Source organism: Rhipicephalus microplus, chromosome 9 (assembly GCF_043290135.1).
Source record: "Rhipicephalus microplus isolate Deutch F79 chromosome 9, USDA_Rmic, whole genome shotgun sequence".
Taxonomy (NCBI): domain Eukaryota; kingdom Metazoa; phylum Arthropoda; class Arachnida; order Ixodida; family Ixodidae; genus Rhipicephalus; species Rhipicephalus microplus.
The window spans coordinates 17,305,660-17,332,182 of NC_134708.1; the positions used below are offsets into that span (position 1 = coordinate 17,305,660).

Sequence of the window (26,523 nt, forward strand, 5' to 3'; positions counted from 1 at the left end):
TAGGCATCACTGGTGTGATTCTTAGTTCTTACCAATAAAACAACGCGCCAGCAGCGCACTCATGTTTCCTGGTGCTCCTTCAGCTGGGAGATGGCGGGAAATAATTTCGCGGGAAAGTTGGTGAAGTGAGCACTTCCATTCGTCATGTGGTTTCGGTCCCTTGTTAAGATTACCAGCGTGCAAACTAGCGCTAGAAGAATTTGCAGCCCTCAGTGATTCGCCGGAGATCTTGCATGGCTGTGCGTTACAATCGCCGCGAAACGTCGGTCAGAAAGAATGGACGGTGAAGTGACTCATAGCTTCCCTGTGTGTGCTTTAGGTGCAGGTGGGATTCTTGAGTAGCCCTTTCCTGAAGTCTACTTCTCCAGGCCACGATGGATTTGCTTTTCAGTCAGTCCGAACACGCTTCCGATCAGTCTCTGTTCTCGCAAAAAACTGACTCGATCTCCGAAGCGTACTCGCAAAACTCGGCAGAGGATACACTATCCATCGGGGAGACCACACGGAAGCTCGTACATTGCAGCCAAGCTTCTCAGCGCCTGATCGACGAAACTGAAGCGGAACGCCTCCAGGTAATCCCCGAAACGGAAGAGTCGTCTCTTCAAGAAGGCGGGATGACGGAACCATGCCTCCCCGAAACCCCACAAAGTAAACTGCCGGACAGCGCTGCATCCGATGTTCAGAGAGACGACAATGGGCAGGAAGGCGACATATCTGGCGCCGAGAACGTTTGGAGGGAGGACGCAAAACGTCACGAAGTAAACGACGTTAATTCGAAAGTAGACAACGAAAACGCAGGTGTTCATTCCGACCGAGTAATCGGTGACACCCCTTTGGATGACGACGGATCCAACCACAGCGTCGAGCTACCTGTCGGCACACTGGGTGAGAAAACGCATCGTAGGAGGAGGGCTCGATTGCTGGACGATTCGGACGACGAAGATTCGACGAGTGATCCGAAACATGCCGAGTCTATCAGTTCTCGTACCGACGTCGAGCAAGTAGACAGTGCCGTCCCGGACGCGTCGAATTTAGACGACGACAACCTCGAAGTACCACCGAGTGTCCCGGAGGATGATACCGCCAAAAAACCGAGAAGGATACGAGTACTAGACGACTCGGACGACGAGGACTCAACGAGCGAGCCGAAATCGCGGGGCATCGAACCCGCGACCAACTCGGACGCTGTACGAGGAGGTGAAAGTGAGGCAGTGGAAGGATCATCCCTTTTAGACGCTTGCCGTCGAATATGTGACAGTTCGGACGACGAATCCGTGGACGATGTGAGTAGGGACTCGGCTGGTGCACTCAACGATGAAAACACTGACGAACCTTGTGGACCTGAAGGGGAGGTCACCGGCGATGTCCAAAAGAAGGAAAGAGGTCGAAAGTCGGCCAAGAAAGCGATGGAGGAACTCAAGCAGATCTACAGCACGAGCCAAAGAATGACGCGCGGTAAGAACCACCTGTTGCCTTCTTTTTTTTTTTTTGCTTGCTGACACACTTCTTGGATCATATGAGTGTGGGATGGTTGCCCTAGTGGGACACTTCGTGAGCTATGTGTAGTGTTTTAGTGGACGATGTACAGCCTTGTCTGTTTTCAGGCAGACGCATTCACAACAGAGATGGTGACAGTGTAGACTAGATGAAAACTACACAAAAGAATGACTGGACCACATATGCCATGATGTTATTGAACAGGGGATCTGGCTGTAGCCAACAGTGAGGTAGACAGGACGATCTCTTTTCTGCCTGCGTTGTCTACCAGTTCTGCAATTTATCGTGCTGTTGTCCTGTCTATAATGTCCCTTCAAACGGACCAAAATGCTACTGTTCTAAGTTTAGTTAGTGACGAACATTGTTGAACAGCTGATCGTTAAAAATGACCATAACACAGGCTGTGCTTGCACCTACTTTGCAATTAAGTGCCTCCAAAAACTATAGCCATTTTTTCTTGTTTGTTCTTATACTGATCCTACACCGGCACTTTTGACTATAATCAAGCCTGAGCATAATTAGGCTCAATTCGGATCGCGTGCCACTACAAGGCCACTTCGAATCGTGACCAGCCCAATTGGGATCAAGGTGGTCACAATGTGTGCATCTCAATATGTCTCCGAGAGCACAATTTGGCTGACGTCTGCTCCAAACTCGGTCCACATTAGTTTCGAAAGTGTAGAAGCAACCATTGTCGAACATGATCAAGTAATTCTATCCGCATAAGCCTAGGTTGCAATTGCAATAGAAAGTGCCTTCGGGACCCCGGGTATTAACGAAAATTTCCCAGTTTTCATTATCTCACTCACAAATCTGAATCATTCCCTTCTGCTCTGTGATATCCTTTGTAAAATACGACTTTTCTTTTTAAGTTTGTGTGCTTTTCTTCGTTCATTGTTTCAAGTTTGCTTTGTACGGTATTTTTGTCAGCACAATACAGCATTGTCTGACGATGCAGCATATTTTATTGATATTGTGGGTGTGCTCCATAGTGAGATAGTCAAGCACACATACGTATCTGCTCACATAGTTGTGGGCAGGATTTTCCTGCAGGGGGGAGGGGGAGCTAGGGTTTGTTGCTGCCCCCCTTCTCCCACTTTTCTATTATGTCAATGGATGGGGCTTACTGTGCACCTCCCCCCCATGACCCCCGAATTGCACTGCACGCCTCCTTATTATATCAATAGCTATGTGGGACAGACATTGCACCCGCCTCTTAGCCGAATAGGAAGGGGGACGCACCGCCCTTGCCCTTCTCTTATGCATGCCTATGCATGCTCACATTCGCTATTAAATAGTCTCGGTAATAATATGGTCTTCTTTATGCTCCCTTCACGTAATGTCTTTGAGGCGATTTAGCTGTTAATGCATAGTGCATCCTTCAAGTAACTAAGTTCCACTTCTCCGTCTAGGCTTTTTTGTGCATTAACTGGCTGCTGTGCTGCTTTTGTTGCAGAGAGGCAAATGTCACTGCCTTACCATCAGCCAGAAAGGCTGAGCTTGAAGGATTTTCTTCAGCAAAGACGAAGTGCTGGATCGGAATCTAGCTCAGCCTGCAAGAAGGAGGAAGAAAATACTGCTACACCGATTCCAAGCTCGAGGTATGCCTCTTTTCAACCAATCAACTTACCTTAACTTTGATTCAAAAGAGTCTGATGAAGTTAATACGAATGAAAGAAGGCCACTGTACTTAGTGCAACGTGTTATTTATGTTAGCTCAAACTTGCGCATTGCAGAAAGCAAAGCATTGCGGGCATTGTCCTGCTCGTAAGCACACAATTGCAGGCGGTGGGTTTGGGCGGGGGGGACAGCATATGCACTTGGGGCTGTGCAAGCAATTTTGTTCTGATTGCAACACTGTAACTGCTCGCAGAAGAGTGATTGCACTTTTGTGAACTGTACTTTGTTCAATATTTCTATTTATTTTTTATATTTTTTATAGACAGTGCACATAAACAACCAGGGCACAAAACAGGAACACGCAACATCATACATGAATGCAAAATAATGCCACATAAAAAAGCAAGAAGCACTGAGCTTTGCCAAGTGAGACAACATACTCAACCACATGGTTTGCAGCAGACTCGCTTTTGCTTCAAGAGATGTGGGTAAGGTTGAAGGTAAACATTCATGAAGCTACACATGTAAGTAGGCAAAAAAAAAAAAACATGGATGAATGTTCTGCATTATCACGTCAAAGGCAGACTTCACCTGAACAACTTGACAAACTTTTCCTCCTCATCCATATAACTTGCGGCAAATTTAGTGACAAATTGATGAGAGACACAAGTAAGATAAGTAATTTGCTTGCTGCAGCATCGGCACATTAGTTTCAACTATGTCTAGCAGTGTGCTCACAATTCTTCAGTTGATATGTTGGTACCAGAACTGAATTTATGTCCTGGTTGTTTATGGCCGCTTTTTTATTCATAATGCTAAATAGACAACTCCAAATTCTCGATATTGTAGCCTTTACATCTATGACGTCTTTGTGCTTTCACTTTTTATTCTTCTCCGCAGCGGCAGCAAGGACCCACCGCTTGACGACTCGCCGGCCAATCCTGATACGCCCATAGGCGTGGACGATCTGAAATGTTCCGTGGAACCCGAGATGATGGAGGCAACGCCCACCGAGAAACAGCCTGCTGACGGAAGTTCACTGTCAAGTAGCAGCGAGGGAGCACAGATGCTACATTTGTCGGCTAGACGACGGCGGAACTTGGAAGCCATCGCTGCCGGCATAGTGCCTCGTCTCAGTCAGGAACCTGTGATCCTCCTGGCCGACGACAGTAGAGACCAACCGAAGGGTGTTGATCATCTGTTAAAGCGGCTGGTAAAACATACCAAGGTTGACGACGCTAAGAAAAAGAAAGAGTAAGTTTTCTATCCAAGAGGTGTTGTTGGAAAAGCATTTTCATTGTAACAGCAATTGTATGAATACTCTCAGTGGGTTTTTGCCATCACCATCACTGTAATCCTCGCGTTCCATGGAAAGTTTAAATTGGTAACATTGCCCAGAACATTGTAAGCTATGCATTTGAACCCCTATATAAGAGACTTTCACCAAGGGGCAACTCTTGCTCCTTACACGAGATATCTCTTATAGACAGGATACATGTTCTCATTTTCTGATTATCTTTCTTTTGATATAAGCATAATAGTGTACTTTATATCTAATTGTCAGTTATGTCACTGCTTTTATAAAGGGGTTTGACTGCATGCAAGCAAAAGTCTGCAAACACTTGGGACGCACACGACAGAGATGAAATGAGCCAGACATCTTCGTCTCACGGAAGGTGCATGTGATGAAATTCTCCTGTGCACAAAGCCCACCGTCTGCGGCTCCCCAAGCAGAAATTGAAGGCTCTGCTAGCCTTTCGTTGAGTGAAAAAGCATCAAAGGGTGAGAAGGCGGGGCATCGGCATTGTTTGGGCAGCGAGCGACTGCGTATTTTCATCAAAAGGGCACGGTTGCGAGTGTGATCACAACAGACATTGGTAGATAGTCTGTACACACTTGGATGTGCTGTGCTGCTACCAATTGCTTTGCATTGTGATGACAGAAGGCACAAAAAATCGCTTCGCTCCCTGGAGCAGCCATATTCACTCACTCCTGTGTTTTGTAGAGTTGCATTGAGATCAGATCCAAAAAAGTTAGTGACTTTGCGTAACATTCCAATTTGCTGCTATCGCATTCATTATTGCTTATTCCTTGCAGTGAAACTATAGTTTTTTTTTTACCTCAGGCTCACTAGAGCTGTAGTGTATGTAGTATGTAGTTTATTTTTCACCATTGATAATGGTATAGCAGAGAATATCGGCTTGTGTGCCAACTTTTTACTGTTAACCGAGCACAGTGTCATCGGTGGTGTAAACGTAAACAGCCTATTTCTGTTGCACAGAGGTCAACCAGGCCAACATAGCTGCTATCCAGTAATGAAGTGTGTTCTACTTCACTGCTGGGTTAAATACTTTACAGCGAAAGCTGTAATGAGATCACAACAGGGGTCCCATGTGGCGCTGTAGTTGTCCGCTGCTGCCGATGGCCGTAATCAATATTGCACGAAGTAAGAAAAAGAACTTGTAAATAAAAAAACACCAAGGACACAATGGGATTGAAACTCGGGTCCCCTGCGTGCCAGCCCAGTATTCTACCACGGAGCCACGAGATGAATAATAACGTACATTAAGGAAAAGAAAAAAAAAAGAAAATGAAAAGGGCAAGAGCATTCAACAAACCAGATTTTAAAAAAGCAAGAAAAGCAAAAGGGGGACAAAGAATTGGATTCATCTGGCGGTACCACTAGCAGTGTATCCTTCCGGTTGACTGAATGAATTTATGTAGCGTGGACAGAGTAGCACTGCTGCCCGTTCTCGAGTGGCTCCAAACGATAAAAGGGTGGATGTATTAAATGCTAATCCCAGCATACCATCCTGCCTCTCGAGAATCATTCCCATTACAAAAGCCATTACAAAAGCTCCATGTCATTCACCTATTAACTGTGGCGCATACCCACTGCAGGGGATTGTAGGGGATTACAAAAGCTTCTGGCATATATCTTCATTGTCGTCAGGCACAGCGTAAAAAAAATGAACAAAATTCTTTGCAATTGTGCAGCTGGCACCAGGCTTCTCTGAGGAATGATGAAGGATGGCATAGTCAATGCCTGCCCACTACACAACGATTTATGGTGTACTGGGTGTCCTGTAAGTGTGCGTGAAAGCTACCTAAAGAGTGTTGAAAAAAGGCTGTGAAAGGCCGCTCTTCCAGCTTTCGCTGTGACAGTGCTGCGCCTTCTGCACAGGCCTGGCGTTTTTTTTTTTTTTTTTTGTAACCTTTAGTGTTTTAATCTACATGACTTTATGTACGATTATAGCCGATTCTGATTTTAAGAGCTGAAATGTCGAAGAACACATGCAATTGCGCTGTGAAAATCAAGTTGTAAGAGTAGCATGTGTTGTACTTATGACTATCAATGAAAAGTCCTCACGTGACATTTATGAATTCGTGGTTTCAGGTCTATCAAAGCAACTGCCATTGTGGTGCCTGGGATTATAGAGGAGGGCCCGATTTCGCAGAAAGGTTTGTGTCTGGCCTCTCCCATTTTACTTATTCATAAAGCAGTGGCATGAAACCAATGCACAGCTGTGTGCTAAAAGTGAGAAAAGTTTGGCTTTACTGAGTTGCAAGGTTACAGATGTACAGTGTGTCTGCATGCTAATATGCATTGTCTGTTTCAACATTGCAAGTGTAGCAAAGATGCTTGTGCACACATCGGGCACGTTGTATGAAGCCTGCATGCAGATAGGTGCACTGTTAAAAGAAACACTTGCTACTCAATGTTCCACCTTGACTAGTAGAATTAAGTTGAAGAAAAGTCGCTAATAAAAAAGGGAAAAGAAAAAAAACCTAAATTTTGGTCCCTGGAATTTTTTTTAGGAGTGAGCCAGTTATCTGTCCTAAAAGAGAAGCTTCTGACCAAAGTTCGACAGCAGCGCAATCGTTCCAGAGAGCAACGTTACCTACAACAATGTCTGGACAACGAAGAACTTCCACCCGATGCTGCTCAGTCGGACGATGCACCGAATTCTCCACTGGCACTTGCTGATGAATTTGAAGAAGAAAATGACTTTTCTGAAGACGACACGTCATCCGGTTCGTGCGACTGCTACTTCATATTCTTTAATCTATTTCACTCTTAAGTGACATCTCACGAACAGAATTCGCGTTGATGGCTCATTGCTGTAATGAGTAGGTTTGTGTTCTGATAATCATCAAGTTATTCTGTAGTTGGTCTAAAGAAACATCATTATAGCTAGAGTCTTGAATTCTGACCGACTCTCGCATCTTTTCTAAGTGCCCACTCAAAAGCACTAGAAATCGATGCCCACCACAGCAATTGCAACTGACGTGACAAATCACATGCATTCAAACTTGAGTCACGTTGAAAAGCTTACCATTTTTTTGAAGCATACTTTTAAATGTGCTGCTTCGCTTTGTTGATTCTTGTAGCATGCACATCAAAACAGAATGGTAGGCATCGCAATTAGATTTAACTCGCAAAAATGCCATCTAAACCATGTACTTGCTTATATGCTGATCTTATTGGTAAGGGTAAAGTTGACTGCAGGATAGGTACATCAGCCATGGAAGGCGCCATTAATGTTAGTTCCAGCTAGCATAATCAAACATGCATCCAAACTTGAAAGCCTTTGATCCGACTAATTGAAATGCTGGTCAGGTTTGGCAACTCTTCAATTTTCAGTTAAGACTCTATGTTTTGTTGCATCATAGTAGCCACACACTGGGAAAAAAATGCGTTTCAAGTTATTTGGTGAATTTGTTATCTCAGTTTTTCATCTACTCTGTTTCAAGTTGAGTCTGGAACTTTTTTCAACAGGTGAGGAAGAAGAAAAAGAAGAAGATGGAAACGACTCCGATGATGACGACGTGGTTCTCAAGCACAAAAAGCGAACGAAGAGAGTAAACCCACTTTCTGACGACGATGATCAAGAAGACTCTGAACAGACCAAAAATGCTTCCGTGGAAAACGTTGAAAATGACGACGAGGACTTCATCGGAGAGCTCCACCTGGAGATGCCTGCCTTTCTCGACACTGAGGATAACATCGACCAACCAGAAACGGGCGATGAGAATGGTGAGTTCCACTAGCTTTAATTCTTATCTTCGTATTCTGTACGAGTTATATTCTGAACCATGAGACTGACATTACTTTCAGAAGAATAAGAATAGAGTGGAGAGCATTGCAGGCATTCTCAACTCATGAACGATAGTTTACCACTGTCAGTCACAAGAAATGTATATGATAAATGCACCTTACAGGGTAATTACCTAAGAAACACATACCTGGAGGCTTACAAACGGAGTTTAACTTAAATTGAGGAGTGCACACTTAGCATAGAAAGGAAAATTATGGGTGTAATCTAAAGAGACGGGAAGAGAGCAGAGTGGGCCAGGGAATCAGCGAGTATTAAAGAGTTCCTAAACCATCCAGAGATCAAAATTTTGTTGTGGTGTTGCAGTTGTGCACGAGCCTACAACGAATACATAGCTGTGAAAACTTTTCCTAATGGTTTCGTGAAAGCAGAGTTACACGAGTTTGATGATGCAGACTGGTGCCCCTGTTGAACTGAGTGCGTCACGGAAGGAAAAAAAGCGACGCCTAGCACGAAATGTAATCACTGGTACGCTGCAAGAGAGTAAAAAGTTATCACTGCGAAATTAAAAGGACTTGCATGTGCACTTTCAACGTCAGATGGCGCGGTGATGCAGTTTTATCGGATCGCGGTTGTTGCTCACATGTGCCGACTTAATTTGTCAATAGGTGTACATTAAAAACATTTATAGTGATAACTTCCAAACAATAATGGACAGTTGACTAGCTTTAGTCTTGTAATTTGATTTTACATGTTAAACCAGTCACCCTAAGGCAAATGAAACTTTTTGATTTTTTAAAAAAACAGGCCTGTGCAAGGGAAGCGTTCTTGTTTCTTATTTTAATTCAACTTTGGCAGCCGACATCTGGGAGAGAGCAATATGGTTTCTGTTTTGAACCCTGATTTAATTTTTTGCCTTTGCTTTTTGCATTTCGTTGAAGTGCCGAACGTTTTGCATATTCGCATTCTCGTTTAAGGTGCTGAAGATGCTGAAAGCTTTTTGGATTCCTCACAAGTTGCAAACAGTGAGAAGAATGCACAAACGCCGCTGATTCACAAAAGCAGGACAGTGCACAGCTTTCAGTGTGACGAAGCAGAACTGTTCAGCCCCCTTACGGGTCTGCCTGGGGCACAGTCGAAAACGGTGAGCACTGTCATGGGCTGTTTATGATTGTCATCCACTCACTAGTTCCATAGTTATTTTGTTGTCATATTTACGTGGTTGCTCTTGTATTCTCATTATGAGTCATTCGTGTGTTATGTTTTTTTTTTTTTTTTTTTGATAAAGCACTAAGTCACTTGAAGCTAGGCAAATAGGCTCTGAATTCTTTCGTTACCGCACGAAAATGGTTCTTTTTCATATCTCTCGGGAGGATCGTTTTTGCCAGTTTAAAAAGTACTCCAGCATGCATTGCAGCAAACGAAACTTTGCACGATGAAATGCTCTTTCCGAAAATATATATGTTTTAAAGCAAAAAAAAATATTTCAGAATGAATAAAAATGTGAAAAGTGGGGAATTTTTGGTCGTTAGATGCTTAACAGCACAATAAAACACTATATATGCTATAATATTCAAAACAAAGAAAATTCAGAATATACATTTTGTAGATAAATTACCCAGGAACAGTATAAATATAATGAATGTTGTACAATATGTTTCTCTTCACCTAGATAAAGAAAATCAGAACCGAGGTGCTGCTTCGTTGCTCGTGCCATGCGGTGAAGCATGACATGGTTTTTCTTGAGACACAAGTGTACTCGTACACTTTCCTCCGTAAATTTTTTTGCTCTTGCGATAAGAATCCCCAGGTGTTCCAATATATAGATGGATAACCAGGATGTGAATAATCCTTCTATAAATGAGGTGTCCAATGAACTTCGCGATTTCATCTAGCGTCACCTTTTTCCATCAGCCACCTCACTCCGCATAGGTTGGCGCTTCGATATATGCACCAAAGCATATTTTTTCGTTGCATTTTTGTGCATATCGTATTTAAAAAAGGACAATATCGCGTGCAGTTCTAAAACGTTTCACAGTGCTCCGTAGTCGGAGCCAAGATGTGCTGGGGGTGCCTTTTTGTCCTTGGGAAAAGCTCTGCAGCTAGTGCCAGCACACCGCACTCAAGCGAAGTGTGGACCACACATGTAACCAGAATAGCCATAAGATTGTGCTCACGCATGTAACCAGAATAGCTATGAGAAGTTGCGGGGGAGGAGACAACTTGAGAGTGTAAACAAAAGAAACCCACGAACAGCTGCGGATGTCACAGGCTGATGCAAAACATCGTCGCCATAAAACTTGAAGCTGAGGTGCTGTCATCCTTGAACTCTAAGCTTGTCCTTAGTTGGGTTCGCCAGACAGTTTCGAGCAGCACATGTGTTTTTCAGCGCTGCTGCGCACCCATGTGCGCGTGATGACGACGTCATAGGAGCGACTATAGTGACTCTAGATTCAACCCTGTGTCTGTTACAACAATGCAAGCAAAACCAAAGCTGCTGGAAACTGTCAGAGAAGGCAACCTCGACACTTTAAACACGTGGTGTACCATCGTTAATATTTTTTTTTAGAACAAAATTTCCCTGACTCCCACAGGAACAGCTCTCTATTTGAATATTTGGCATAAATTTATTACAATTATTACTGCTTAACATTGTCAAATTGTGAAGCTGACACTTTAATTCGATATTTGGCTTGCAAAGGTTCATTTCATTACAAAACTTCGATGTTAGTGTATCATAATCGCGAGGGGCGCGCACCTATGTCAAGTTCGCCAGCCTAGTGCACTTTTCCGACAATACACACACATCGGTTTGTGCAGAGGTCTGTCAAAAATCACTATATTGCCAAAATGGGCAAACTCTAATTGATTCTCAAAGTTGAGTGGCTGGACTAACTACTAGAAAGTGCTGGGTGCACGAGAAACAAATTTGACATGCTAAAATCGATCATCCAAAAGCGTTGATCAGCAGTGATCGATATGAATAGGCGTGGTAACGATAGAGTTAGACGTTGCTTAAAATGGAGGTTAACAGTGTGATAAATGTTACAACGTCCAAACAAAACAATGTAAATGATCAAAGTTTTTGCTGTAAAAGAATTCTAGAACAGCTGACAAGGCCTTGCTTTTATCGCACCGAAATTCCTACACAAGAAGCACCAATTTCATGAAGTTTCATCTGAATGAACTTTATTTCACGCCCCACCCCTCGAGTTCTGGAGAACCTACCTAATAGTTCAAAATTACCACCACACCAAAGTTACAAAGCTATAAAAACACATGTGAGACAAGCTTTGGGAATGTTGAAAAGCTGCATCAAATAAGTCAAGAGCACAACGTACTTGCGATTGAACCAAGCTAACTTGCTGATGATGCGAGATTGGTGCCAAAGACAGTGCAAAGCATTGCAAAGCTTTGCAAAAGATGATATCTTCCCTACTATACGATCTCGTGTTTGTTCGACGCATGACATTCAGTACATCACTTAAAAACTTTTTTTTAGATAAAAGTTTCAACATTTGGTTTCGTAAAAAGTCAGTTTGACATGTATAATAGTAAGTAGGATGACTTCACTGAAGTTCTTTTTGTTATATAGATTATGTGGTGCATACTTATGGTGCCATCATGCCATTGTGCAGAATACTCCGCAGCAAGGAACTGCTTCGGCGTCTAGCAGCTTTCAAGAGAGCCCAGTGGGCTCGAGTGTTTCACGACCTCTGTCCTTGGCCTTTTCTCCTTTGGCGGCAACTGCTGGGTACGCTGATATTGAAGTGATTTCTTTACTTTAAACTGTAATTTTTTGAACGTCAGTTAAAATGAAGTATTGGTATGCACGAAAAAGTTCACCGTTTTCAGAGCACGTTGAAAACAGCAGCTGCAAAATATTTGCAAAAGAACCAAATTGTGTCTCTGAAATTACACTGGTTGTACACTCAAACCTTGATATAACAAAAAATTTTTTATAACGAAGTAAATAAAGGATGGTCTTGCAACGATTATAGTGTTAGAAATATACTTTTATAACAAATGTTTGGATATAGCAAACTTGTCTTCATGCAAAAAGCAACTTTGTTATAATGAGGTATGAGTGTACAGTCAGCTTCATCCTACTTCGTCCACCGCAGGGCAAGGGCCTCTTCAGTGCTTTGCCAATTTGTTTTTCATGATGCTCCAGTGCATGCGCCCTACCCCTAGCGGAAAAATCGTGCAACATCTCTTCATCTTGAAAGCTTTGCTCCTGGTGATACCATTTGTTCCAGCCCCTGCCAAGACCCTACGAAAACAGCAGAAGGCAGCAGAAGAAAACGAATGCATCAGAATTAGCCAGTCCTGAGCTTCTTGCAGCCAGGTTATTAATGCAGGCTTCTTATAATCTTATCGGCCCATCTAACCTCCTGTCTCCTCAAGCGTTTACCTTCTCTTAAAGTTCAGTCTGTTACTCTGAATGAGTCTAATCACTCATGCTGCATGCCCTGCATCAACTAAGATGTCCTTAACACGCATTTGTTCCCTAACCCACTCTGCTCTCCTCTTGTCCCTTAAGACAGCACCCGTCATTTTTCTTTCCATAGCTCGCTGCATCATCCTCGGTTGAACGTTTCTTGTAGGGCTCCAGGTTTTTTCGTCCCAGGTAAAAGAAACGCGTGAAATTCATTTAAGTTGGTCTTTTCGTAATTGTAACAGCGTTTTTATGATGTACTTGCCGACTCATCTTTTTTTATCTTTTTCAGGGCATTGACAGCTTGCAGGTCTCTACGAAGGCAGTTTTCAGGTGAGATTGTGAGAAAAATGAGGCGGCCTCGCCCTATCGGTGCCCAGCCTGAAGGAAGTGCAGTGCTTTGTCCCTCTTCATTTTTCTCTTTCATTTCTTTCTTTCTCTATTTTTCTGTCTTCCTTTCTTTCTTCTATCTTTTTCTGTCATCTTTGTCTCTGTTGATTTCTCCTTCTTCCTTTATATTGTTACGTAATAACTGAAATGAGTTTTCAGTTATTACGGACCACCACGCTCTGTGTTGGCTGTCGTCGCTCAAGGACCCAACTGGTCGCCTAGGTCGCTGGGCTCTACGTCTCCAGGAGTATAACTTCGACGTAATTTATAAGTCGGGCAGGTTGCACCAAGATGCTGATTGTCTCTCGCGTTATCCGGTGGACCCTGCTAGCCTCGCTGTCCATGAAGGCGATTCTTGTGTGCTCGCAATATCTGATTTGCACGACATCGGCACAGAGCAGCGCCGGGACGCAACCCTCAAGAAGGTCATTCAGCGAGTATCTTCAGGACATTCCGACCCTTCTCTCCGTCAATATGTCCTTCGCAACGACATTCTGTATCGTCGCAACATGAAGTCTGATGGCCCGGAATATTTATTAGTTATTCCCCAACACATGCGTGCCACTATTCTTCAACATCTGCATGACGCACCGACGGCGGGACACCTGGGTTTTTCACGCACCTATCACCGCGTGCGGCAACGGTTCTTTTGGCCTGGCATGTATAAATTTGTGCGCCGTTATGTCGCTGCTTGCGAGCGCTGCCAGCGTCGGAAACGTCCTGCTCTCCGTCCGGCTGGCCTGCTCCAACCTATCGACATTCCCCCGGAACCATTCTTCCGCATCGGCCTCGACTTGCTCGGACCTTTCCCGACGTCCGTGTCAGGCAACAAGTGGATCGCTGTCGCAACCGACTATGCGACCAGATACGCGATAACTCGTGCATTGCCAACTAGCTGCACTACAGACGTCGCAGACTTTCTCCTAAATGACGTCATTCTGCGGCATGGAGCTCCGCGCCAGCTTTTGACGGATCGGGGCCGCTGCTTCCTCGCAAAAGTTATCGACGAAATCCTCCGGAGCTGCTCTACCGAACATCACCTTACTACTGCCTACCATCCCCAGACTAACGGTCTCACGGAGCGTCTCAACCGAACTCTTACAGACATGTTGTCTATGTACGTCTCTGCTGACCACCGTGACTGGGACGCAATGCTCCCCTACGTTACATTTGCATATAATTCGTCAAGACATGACACCGCCGGCTACTCTCCATTCTTTCTTTTGTACGGCTGCAACCCTGCGTTGCCATTCGACACACTCCTTCCTTCTGCTACTATCCAACCAACGGTGTATGCGCAGGACGCTGCTTCTCGAGCCCGCGTCGCTCGCCAAATCGCGCACACTCGGCTCAGTGCTTCTCAGGCCGCACAAAAAGTCCGCTACGATGACTCGCACCGCGACGTTGACTACCCTGATGACTCTCTTGTCCTACTCTGGACGCCGTATCGACGTGAAGGTTTGTGCGAGAAGCTCCTCCCACGATACACAGGACCCTACAAAGTTCTCCGCAAGGTCACCGACGTCGACTACCTCATCACTCCCGTTCAACCGCACTCATCCTCTGCTACACCATCTACTGATGTTGTTCATGTGTCGCGCCTAAAGCCCTACTATACTGCCAGTCCTGATTGACTTAGGGGCGCCGTGACGGCGCTTTGTTCGCCGGGGGTGATATTACGAGGCAGTGGGCATGGCTCTACCGTCGTGGACAACAGTTCGATGAAAAAGAAGTGGACTCGCCGCGCGAGAGACTGGCAGCTCTGAAGCGTCACTTTGGCATGTAAATATAGGAAATACGCTCATTTCTCTCTTCCGTGTGTTTGCGAGCTCCGTAACAATATGTTTCTTTGTTCTTGTCGCCCTATCTATGTGTTTTCTCTCTTTCCTTTCTTTCCTTATTTCTCGCTTTCTCTTTATTTCCTTCTTTCTTTTTGTTGTTCTCTTTCTATCCTTCTCACACTTCAGTTTCCTTTCCTACTCCTTTGGTATACTATACTGTGTGTGGTATACTATACTCTGTATACTATACTGTGTTAAAGCCCACATATTAATCAATCAATTACTGTGCTGGGCTATGCTGTGCCCTGCTAGCATGGCTTGATAGCCGAGCGGTTACGGTGGTCACCTTCGAATCGTGCTTACGCAGTTCTAATGCTGCCTCGTCAAGAATTTTTTTCCGCCCTGAATTCCTCGATTTCTCTTTTCATCCTCTTATTTCTTTCTCTCAATCTCTCTGTACTTGCTCCTCCTCCATCAGAGTTATCGCAGGCCACGCCATACAGATTGGCCGCACGTGTTCTTGGAGCGATGTAGACGTTAAAAGGGGGCGAAGATAGTGTATTCTGGTTCATGATGATAGTTTTTTGTTTCCGAATCACGCGAAGGACGGCTTCTATAAACGGCTCTGCTAGGGGGGGGGGGGGGGGCAGCACGCAGGCACTTCTTGTCTCAATGTCTGTTGGCTTCATGAGCTTGCTAATATTAAATACCATACTAGCAAAAAGACAGACTGCGGACAATGCCATGATGAAGTTAAATGAGTTTTTTTTTATTTACTTGTTACGAAAGCTTCATGGCTTTACTGCATTCACTCTGTACCCTTTGGGGCCTGCCATAGTAGCCACAAGATCTAAAATTAGCATTGACGTGATCAGATCTCCAAACAATACCAGTTAGATCTATATTCATATCGTAAGACGGTTACATTTGCCATTGATTTTGTGAGATAGGCTATGATCTTACTAAGAGGATTATTTATTTGTTTAATAGTTATGAGGGAAAGATAACCACTCGAGTGAAAACTGTATTCAAAAAAGGTTTTCTTAGTACCATATAAAGTGCTGTTTCAATGCACTTTCACTTTATGGTTTTCCCAATTGCGTTTTTTGTGCGTTTCATTCCCAGAGGACTGTGCCAAGCCCTGGGAAGGCGGAACACCTGCCCCTATTAATCCGTCTCAAGACATGGATGAGCTGGTTGGATTATGCTCTGGAAGCTTTGGAGCGCGGTAACCATTCCTTCTGGTTCCAATGATCGGGTCCCGTTTATTACTCATTGGGTACTGGCAGCTAGAAGTACAGTAGCATCACTTTGTAATGAAAAAATGCTCGCACATATGCTTAGACTCAGGTGCGTTCTAAGAATGTCAGGTTGTCACATTCAATTCAAAGCTCTTCATTACAGCGTTACTCAGTGTCCATGCTTTGATTTTCAACATGACAGTCCCATTATTAAATATTACCTGACCTATTCGCTTATTTATACATACCTATATTGGCCATGAGGAATCACTGTAGAGTTTATCTATAACAAACTGAGCATATTGTTTTGATGAGGATATGGACATCGGGGACGAACTGATAAACATGAAATAGTCGTGAATAATTCATGAAGCAGGAACTTGTAAAAGAAAATAATAGTTTAATACAGTTTTGGCTATTACAAGCAGCATCTTGTATATATGATTGGCTCAAGACAGCAAGGACTAAAGATTTTATTGTTTTTTTTTTGCAGGCGTTTCTGGCATGTGTGTGTATTGTGCCTACTAATGTCACAGTGAACTTGCGGCTAGAATGTTTTGTCTTCGTGTTTTTATTGTGCCACAGTATTTTGAAATTGTGTACCAACATGCAACTAATCGTTTTTGCCAGTTAAGTTTTTTCCTCAGCCCGAGCATGTGCCCTGTATTCAGCTTTGCATATGTGTGTGCCTGTTCTGATGCAGTCCTCAAGCTGAGGAGGTTGAAGAAAAGGAGGAAGAAGAAGATGACGATGATATGCCTGTAGCCACCCTCGGCGAACCAGATGAGGGCACTGGAAATGAAAGCGATGGTGAACCAGATGATGATGTTGTTAACGACAGTGCTGGCGAACCAGATGAAGACGACATAGAGGGTGACAGCGAGGTTGAAAGCACTCCTGCTGCAAAAGAAGAGAAACCGGCGCTCAAGTAAGCTTTCTTGACGCAAACATTTACTGTTGCGTTTCTCACACATACGTATCTTGTATTTTTGTTTATTTTATATTTGTGAAATTCTTGCGGGCTTTTCAAAAATTGCTTTATCATGCAGTGCGATTTAATTTCTTCAGGTTTGTTATTGAAAAAGGCCAACATTACTTGCAGGTGAAATTACAATCTTCAAGCACCAAATGAAAAAGGTTCACTATTATACACTCTCGTTAAACGAAACTTGGAGGTACCAGGAAAATGAGTTCCGCTTAACAAGAGTTTAATGTGTTTGTGCCTGTTGCATTAAACATAGTGAGGCTGCACTGCATTACTGGAATAGCTGCATGGCTTCACGTCATCGATTTTGCACAGCGCTCGTATATGCCTTACGTTTCTGTTACAAGCTGCCACTCTAGCATCGCCAGCGCGAAGTCGGCGACGGGAATGACAGCAGGTTAGTTCGTTCCGTACGCAAGCAGAGACAGTGAAGAGATCAGGGACGTGAGAAAACAAAACAAACTTTACTCTAGTGATATGGCAGCACACGGGATCTAATACAACACTTCAATACAACTAACAAAATACATCGACACTTGATACAACTAAAAAAATATATAAAGAAACAGTAAATCAGCTTACGAGAGAGAACTATTACAAACTAACAACAATAGAACTACGGAGGAGAAAGTTCGAAGATGTAAAGAGGTGAAGGCATACGTGTGTTGACCGGCAGCGTTGCGTCCCCGACGATCGGATGCGAGATGTCGAAGAGAGTTCTGGCACGACTGCGATGTCGGCGGTGTTGCAACGCTGGTGGCTCCGGGAGGCTAGTGCTTGCTGGTGACTTCGAGCAGGTTGAGCTAACTCGAGGCGAAGTCCCGATGTCTACGTTGCAGACGTTAATATCGCGTCACAACTAGACGAACGGCTAATTTTAGGTGGCCAGCCGATACAGAGCCACACTAAAAACTTCGAGAAGAGATGCTTGTTGATCTGTTTCTACACCATGTTGGTCAGCGACTAGTCTGCCTAGCAGGGCAAAATCCTGCGCTTAAATCCCCCTCGTGTCTCCTCGCTCTCTTCCTTGGGGACAAGAGACCTCTACATGGGTCCAATCATGCGCGTTTCATTGATGGAAACTCCGGCCCAAAAAATATATTGACCCCACCTCTTTTTAATTAGGAGAGGGCCCTCAACTAGCGAGAGTGACAAACTGTTGGGGTGTTGTCATACGACTTGGCCACCAGAGGTTTTCCCACGGTTTTCCCCGTGAGAACGGTCAGACTGTTTGGCTCTCAGCCGGTGCGTCCCGTAGTCTAATCCTTGTTCGGGGTACATCGCGGCCTTCCACAACCCTGCAGACGCCGCCGCAGTTACAAAGGATCAAACGTCGGCGGCGACGTTCGAAGAAGAGCACCCCATTCTGCACATCTCTGCTCTCTTTCATGCGCCCGCTGTTCCCACGGTCAGCGGGGGAGTACGGCGCCTGTTCATTGCCGTGACGCGGGGTCGCCAAAAATGGCCGTACGTGACAGTTTCTCTGCCTGCCTCAGGTATAAAAACGTTTATCTGTTTTTCAGACTGCAGGACTTTTTCGAGGACGAGGCGGAGCTTTCTGGAAGCGACGTCGGAAGCGACGGCGAAGACGAGGACGACGAAGAAGGTGTGGTGGCCGACCTCATTGCCGCCGAGAACGGGAAAGAGGACGACGACAAGATACGAGAAGAGATTGGACGCTTTCACTTGTGAGTTGCTGCTTGTGTTGACATTGCTAGGGAATTGCTTAATGTGTTTAAAGCATGAAACAGCGATGGAAAGAAAGCATAGTTTATCTGCTTGCTTTTTACGATTCCTATGTTTGTGTCATTGGTGCTTTTCATATGTGATTAAGGCACTGGACAACATTTGATGACACATAGATGTTTGTTTGATGGCAGTATGTCAGACTTGAGTTTTAGTTAATTCAGCATATCTGGGTTGAGGGTTACATAGTCATGAATACATAGTCAGACCTTTCTGCAGTGTTTTCTTGGGGAATAGACCAACTTGGTTTGTCTCTTTCAGTGACTCAGTGGCTATTACTGCAGATTGGTCCAATTCAAGGCCTCATGCCATTAAAAGCAAAGTGGAGAAGAATGTGTTACGCCCCGCCGCGGTGGTCTAGTGGCTAAGGTACTCGGTTGCTGACCTGCAGGTCGCGGGATCGAATCCCGGCTGCGGCGGCTGCATTTTCGATGGAGGCGGAAATGCTGTAGGCCCGTGTGCTCAGATTTGGGTGCACGTTAAAGAACTTCAGGTGGTCGAAATTTCTGGAGCTCTCCACTACGGCGTCTCTCATAATCATATGGTGGTTTGGGACGTTAAACTCCACACATCAATGAGAAGAATTTGTTACCGTATTTACTCGCGTAATCCTCGCACCCCCCACATCGCCCGACAAAAATACTATTTCTTTTTTTCCTCGAGTACTTATCGCACCCCCGAAAATTGCCGCAATAATGTCGTCTGCTCGTTCCAGCCACTGATGATAATAGCGTGTGCCGTCTGGTGCCATCTCCTAAGCATAGAAGGTACTATTATTGCACCGAGATGCAATCCAATCCAAGCTAAAGTGGCAAGTGCGCGTTGCGGCCTGATTTGTATGTTGTGTCTGTAATCTTGTTACGTTATGGGGCGATTCGGAAGCTACACGGCTGCTTTCAAGTTGAAAGTGATTGGTCATGCACTAAACAACGGCAACAGGGCCCCCGGTGGGCCCTTCGTAGTAGACGAGTTTTGTGTTCGCTACTGGTGACGGCAGCTGAAAGCCACCAAACGTGTTGGGCTTTCCGTGTGCCTAAGGCTGGGATTAATGGTAAACTTTATTTCTTCAGAAGGCAACTGCGGGTGATTCTGTTAAATGGCCATCAGCCCAATACTGATGTCCTTCGCTTACCTTTTGCGGACTCCTGTTGAGCGACGAACGCTACCGCAACGTCCACAAAGCTTTGCGTATGGTATTCTAATTCTCAACTATTTGCGCCCGCCTTTTGTGTCTCAAATAAATCTTGCCTTTTGTTGAACCTGTGTTTTATTGTTGAAGTAAGTCTTAATTAATACTTCTCAAAGCTTGCTGTCAGTTGATGGCGTAAGAATCCCGACTTGTGGCCACTTCATTTTCTTTTTCGCTGTGTACGTTTTCGTGGAAAGTTTTCCCCGGGTAATTCTCACACCCCCCAACTTTGCATCAGTCTTCCGCCAAAAAAAGTGCGAAGATTATGCGAGTAAATACGGTATACTGAGATTTTCGTTTTCTTTTTAAAATATAGCAGATGGATGAAATTATCACGGAGTCCTTTACTTCACCATTTTTTAAAGGTTATTGGTTGCCTTATGCCACTATACTTATCTTAAAGGGGCCCTGAAACACTTTTTCAAGCAACCATGGAATGAATACACTGGAAGAGCTTATTTCCTTACGAATAAGCCACAAAAATGTTAAGAATCCATTCAGTGGGAGTGGTGTTACGAAGGTTTGTCGCATGCTGCAAATGCATTCTCTCTTTTCTCGTCCCGACGAAAGCGCTGGAAGCTAAGTAGGGAGGGATAGCAAAGCCACAGAAAAACGTCGCGCGCGCCTCGTGACCTTGAGCACTTTTTTTTCTTCAAATGCGCGGTTTTTCCAGTGTAAACGCGTGCGCACGTGTGGACAAGTAGCGGCCTCCCGCGGCGATCTCTGTAACGACCGAGCGCGCCATGTTCAAATCAGCCAATGGCTGATAGATGGGCTTATTACGTGGGATTTTGTGCATATTCTGTGATTTGTTGAGAGAAGAGAAAGCAGTTTTAGCTGACTTTGATCATTTATTGTGAATCCAGGCCACGTGCTGCGATATAATATTTGGCTCGCGTGTTGTCCGGAGCCTCTACTACCGATTGGCAGCGTTTTCTGACCATGGTCAAAACGAGTTGCATGGCCCCTTTAATTGTCCGAATTATGCTGTTTTGGCTGGGTCTTCATTTCAGGCACATAAATTGCACATGTGTTTCAGGAAGATTATTTCTCGTGCAATTGATGTTATCTAAGCAGTTTGTTCTGCAAGGACACAAATTTCAGTTTGGCATCATTCTAAGAAAACTGTGCAGAACATACGATACGAAAACTGTGTTGATTACCAGTTTGTTCCTGCATGAATGGCCGTCTTTTGTTCTGCGGAATCTGCTTGGGGTGCATCAAGTTGTGGCTTGTGATCCCGAGTTGCTGCATCCCTTTTTAGCAAGCAGCTCCTCGACGAGGACAAGCGAGAGTTGAAGATCTACCAGGAGCTGCTCTTGGAAGACGGTGACCTCCACTCCGACAGTGCGGGACGTCAGCGGCAGTTCCGGTGGCGAAATTCAGGTAGGCGCGCCACTATGTGTTGAGCAGCAGGCGGCATTTACACAACTATTGGAGGGCAATCGTCAAAGCCCCGTGATAACCTCATTTTAATATTACTGGCGGAACTGTTTGATTACCTTTCTTAGTTAAGACAAAAGAAGCACAACGACATATAGGCAACATGCTGGTGTGTGAAACGGAAGAATGTTGTTATGCATCTCTTAGCAGGAAGCTTCAAAGGCAATTCATTCGGCTTTTGCAGAAAAATAGTTCCACAGTTGAAGAACTGGCCCTGCAAAGCTTTCTTTCAGGGCAGGCCAGTGGATAACTTTTTTTTAAATGAACCTTTCACTACCTTGTGGACTTTTGCAGGATTAGGGTGATATTCTATAAGACTCCACAAAGTGGACTGCCTGTTTCAGTTAATGATGATTGAAAAAGAGCTCAAGAGCTGTTGGAATAGTGCACCTCAACAACGGCCACCCTTGAATACTGTTGAATTATTGTGCAGTTCAGGCATTGAAACGGGCGGTGCATTTAGTGGACTCTTACGGAATGCTCCTGCTGATCTGCTATAACATTTGGGTTGACAAAAGGGAGTGTCTGCGTGCTCACAGGCACTGATGATCTGGACCAGCATCCTGGTTCCGAAGGTGAGGAGGAAGCTCAGAACGAGACCGAGCAAGAGGCAGACACGACGTGGCGCCTGCAGCGCTTGGAGCGAAGGCGCTGGCTTCAAGAACAGGTGCAGGATCGCAGTCCATGTCTTGTCCTTCTCCGCATTACAAGATCTTTTCCGAACTTATCAAGCGATGTTGCACTCATAGGCGTGCTCGTAGAGAGAATTGGGGGGGGGGGGGGGGGTCACCAAGTTAACACTACATCTTTATCCAATTAGACCTGTCCTGTTACTGTCTAATGTGCTGGATTTGGGACCGTGCTGATTTTAAACATTAATGGCTGCCGAGGACTACCAATGCTGCACTACAAGAACTTTTTACCTCTGCCCTCCAGAAAGCTGGGGTCCACAGGCACGCTTTTGTGAGCAGAATATCGTTTTGCATCTAGAAAGTATTTTCTTTTCGGGTAAGGGGGGTGGGATTGGGGGCTCTTGTGAAAGCTTGCTCTGTTTCCCCCCCCTACAGAAAGAACCTGAGGTCGCTGAAAAATTCATAGTAGTGCCAACTTCTTCCTTTACCCTCTGCCTTCCTCCCTTCTCCTCTTCCCTTTTCCTTGCATTACATTTATACTACTAACAGCATCCGCTATACTTTCTTGGCATTATTGTCTCTTTTTTGTCATTAGCTACTAGTTTAAGTGATTCTGGTGTTCTGAACCCTTATACAGTCAAACTCCTTCATAAGAGCTGGGACCATTGGGTATGAGAGACAACAGTTTGCCTAGGTTGAAATAGGTGTTGATCAGAATATCAGAATATAGCACCTTACTTATCATGGACATCTCATAGAAGGGTCAGGCAGTTGCCCTCCAGTGCATGCCTTTAAAAAAGGGGCTCAGCTGTAGCTCTTGCAACCCCTGAGTTTTATTATAATGCTATTTCTTGTCAACCAATCTTTCTCGAATAGGGTTGTTGTCGAGAATGGTGCTACGATGTGCTAATTTACCACGAAGAGTGTCAGATCTTCGCTGTCATCACACTTGTTGCACTCGACACTGCAATATGTTCTCTTGTTTCAGGAGTCAGCGCAGGGCCCAGACACTCACGACAGCGCATCTTTCTCTGAGCAGGAATCATTGCTTAGAGCCCCTGCAGGTAACTGCATTAGTTTGACGTCTTGGTTTACTGCATTCCCCAGGGACCTCAAACTCGCCTCAACTGACGAGTCGTTTTGAAAAGGCCTTTTGACATACCATTTTCGCTCAAACCTCACTACAACAAGGTTGCATCTCACACATAAGTGTTGTAATTGAAAATTCATCATAAAGGTGTCTACCTAACTCTATATCTATTGCAAGACTATTCTTAATTTGCTTCGTTATAAAACCAATATTTCGTGACATCCAGGTTCGTAATATCGAGGTTTGCGCGTATATAGGTCATCTTGAAAGGGGATTTGTTGCCAGGATTCCACGAACATACAAATAATGATCTCCAGAATGACTGAAATATGAACATCGGCTCTTAAATGCAAACTGACTTCATTCGATGCTCATGTTTCAAAACATGTTTACCGCATGGAATGTCTTACGTAAAATACACTTGCAGTCAGTCACGCCTATGTAGTGCATGAATATATTTTTTTTCAAACGTGTTTAATAAGGGATGAACGCGGTCATGCGCGGGCCTGCCTCTATAGCATACCATCCGCGCCCGCGTGTTTGAGACTCCCGGTGTGCTCTGTTTTCGTTCACTGTGTTACATGGTTCATTAATCTGGATTTAATTAATTCATGTGACGACTTTTGTCCTTTTCTGTATCTTGGTTTCTCCCACAGTCATTGCAAGGCAGGACTCGTTTAGCAATAAACCAGCAGTCAAGAAAAGGGTAAGTTTCAAAGTTTCTTCAAAGCTTGCGTACCTTAGCAGTAGATTAGCAGTAGAGTTATAGGATTGGAGAGCCAACTGGTGAAGCGAACACATATTCCCATCGGCTTTATGAGAGACGTGTAGAGGTGGACAGGTTGGGTGGCATATGGAAGGCAGTGACAGCTGTAATCTTTGGTGTATCAGAAGCAACGGCTAGACACAGAAAACCCAATGTTGAATTGCTGCTACGGCAAGCATTTCAGTAGCAGCATGCGTACGTGGTGTCGCTGTTCTTATGGTTCGATTTTTGTTCGTTCCCAGGCAATGTGTGGCTCTTTCCTGAAACTCGACTCGGGAGTTCTCGGTCGCATCGCCGAGCGCATCAAGGTCGCCCCTCCGACCGAGGTCGAAGGTTCGGTGACCACGAAAAATTTCGTCTTCAGAGCTGCCGAAGAGAAACCTGTAAGTGTCGGGATGTGCAATCGGGCCGTTTTACGAAAATCTGCATCTGGCATACAAGTATCTCTGTTGCTTTTTTCATTATACAGTCAAACCCCTTTGTAAGAGACAAATGGGTATAAGAGAGATCAGTGTGCTTACCTTGGAATAGGTGTTGATAAGAAGATTAATACAGTCGACTTTCCTTAATTCAAACTCGAAGGGACCTCTGAATTTTGTTTGAATTATCAGGAAGTTTGAATTATTAAATGTTCTCAGATACATAGATGACTCCGGATGAGGTGACACCACACGTTGTGATTAGGCATTGATTTAAGACATTCAAAAATTTTAGGTGTTTCTAAGCCTTTACTGTACCCAGTCGACAGAAAGCAGAGGTGTAAAGTCTACAAGTTTATTGGCCATTTATTGCTGATCAAACCTTTTAAAGAAGTTGCCAATTGCCGACTGCTTCATTGCTATAGGCATGTGCCTTCAGCACAAAGCTCTCTATACCAGTTCAGAAGCATCGCAGTTCACCATGTGTGTGCTTCGTTTCAAACACTTGTTTATTTGCAAAACCTTTTTTCTTGAAGGCCCCAGGTGCTTATTTTTTATTTTTAGACTGTTGAAATTGCACAAGTGCAAAATTTTTTAAATAGCAGTGGGAAAGCAGCAGGTATTTTGTGGTATGGACTTGCAAAAAGTATTAATTAACGAAATTATGGAGTTTTAAATATGAGGCTTTTATGTACATTGAAAGAATAGTGGGCCAACCAAAAAAATTGAATTTTGTTTGAATTGACCGAGAAAGTATGAATTATCAGAGTTTGAATTATTTCGAGTCTACTGTACACGGTACCCTGCTTATAAGGGATGCCTCATATAAAAGACAATTTGCTCTTTGGTGCGTGTCTCTTATGAAGGGGTTAAACTGTAGTAAGCTATCTTGTTACTCGCATACAAGAAACATTTTTGATTTACATTGCTAGCTGGACTATCCGTTGTATTGAATTTGTATTTGCCATTTCCAGCACGCAATAACGAAAAGACATCCTTTGTTACCATAAGAGGGAGTTCAGAGCTAGTTCTTATAGGAAAGACTCATGCATCCATGATCAATAGCTATGCTTTATATCTATTCTTCATTATATCAAATAATTCTTCTAACGAAGCTTTCTTTTATACATGTGCCAATACAACAAGAAGGAATAACCTTTGGACAGTTGCTGGCTTTGGTTGAGGTGTAGTGGCTATGCATCCTAATACTACTATGCTCCTGTAAGAGTGTATATATAATGCTTGTATGTGTCAAATTATAACTCTTGATTGACTTTTCTTAAAATTGGTTAATGTTTTGCTAATTTGTTTTGTCTTGATCACAGTTTTACATGACAGTTTTTGTGGCCTGTATATTCTTCTTAGTGTTTTTTTCTGCCCCTATTTTTATTTCCAGTAGTGCTGTTTATTAGGTAAATCCGAGAATTGCTTCTAATACTTCCGTTTGTTTCTGTACATTTTTATTTATTTGGCTTTTTTCTGATATATAGCAAAAAAAGCGGCCACCTGCTGACCAGCCCAGCCAGGAATCGAAAAAGCCCAAGCTAGTGGAGGTGTCTGAGAAGAGAGAATTGAAAATCAGTGTATTCAACTTCATGTGAACATTGAAGTGCCTCATATGGAACAGGGCTCTTGAATGTTGTGACTTATGTTAAATAAACATATTTATTTTATATCTGGGTGCTGCCTTATAAATTTTATTTTAAATTCTAGAAAACAACTTACATAAGCCATAAACATGTCGGAGCTTAGAGATGCTTGGCACGGCACTATGAAATTGCTATTTCTGACCCATCCGTTTCGCCCATTAAAAAACTTGCAGGTTTTGTGCAGTAGGCGTGAATCACCAGGGTGTGCATTCTACAACCATTATTTTCGACCGAGAAGCATTACTCAATCGCAGGGTGCGAGTAAAGTATAGCTGGCTCTTGTTATATTTAACAAATACTATTTTTAGTCACCAATACTATTTTTGGCTAACTATTTGAATAGCTTATGGTGTGGACCTGTATTGAAACATGCCTGTGAGCTTTCATAATCATAGTGGTGCAAACGGTTTCAAAATTTCTTTAAGCCAGAATCTTCAGTAACTGTTATCAGATTCCTTGGTTATTGTTCAAATAAAAGCCGAAGTGCAAATTCGAATTTCTAGACAGAGTTCATACTGAAGCAGCCAGTGGGTATTTTTACTTTCCAGCCTCTGCATTGGGAGATCTAATCAGGCCACAC

At 44.0% G+C, this 26,523-nt stretch overlaps 1 protein-coding gene across 1 annotated transcript; it reads left to right on the forward strand.

Moving 5' to 3' along the window:
* The first annotated feature begins 83 nt into the window (after positions 1–83).
* LOC119164894 (uncharacterized) lies at positions 84–25,967 on the forward strand. Its single transcript, XM_075873207.1, has 18 exons — positions 84–1,455; positions 2,954–3,098; positions 4,018–4,371; positions 6,515–6,579; positions 6,937–7,152; positions 7,898–8,155; positions 9,152–9,318; positions 11,813–11,928; positions 12,905–12,945; positions 15,909–16,011; positions 16,728–16,952; positions 18,533–18,697; positions 21,209–21,330; positions 21,927–22,054; positions 23,008–23,083; positions 23,766–23,815; positions 24,118–24,258; positions 25,785–25,967. The coding sequence occupies exons 1-18, from the start codon at positions 375–377 to the stop codon at positions 25,893–25,895; spliced, it is 3,564 nt and encodes a 1,187-aa protein (XP_075729322.1). The 5' UTR covers positions 84–374; the 3' UTR covers positions 25,896–25,967.
* Positions 25,968–26,523: the final 556 nt, after the last annotated feature.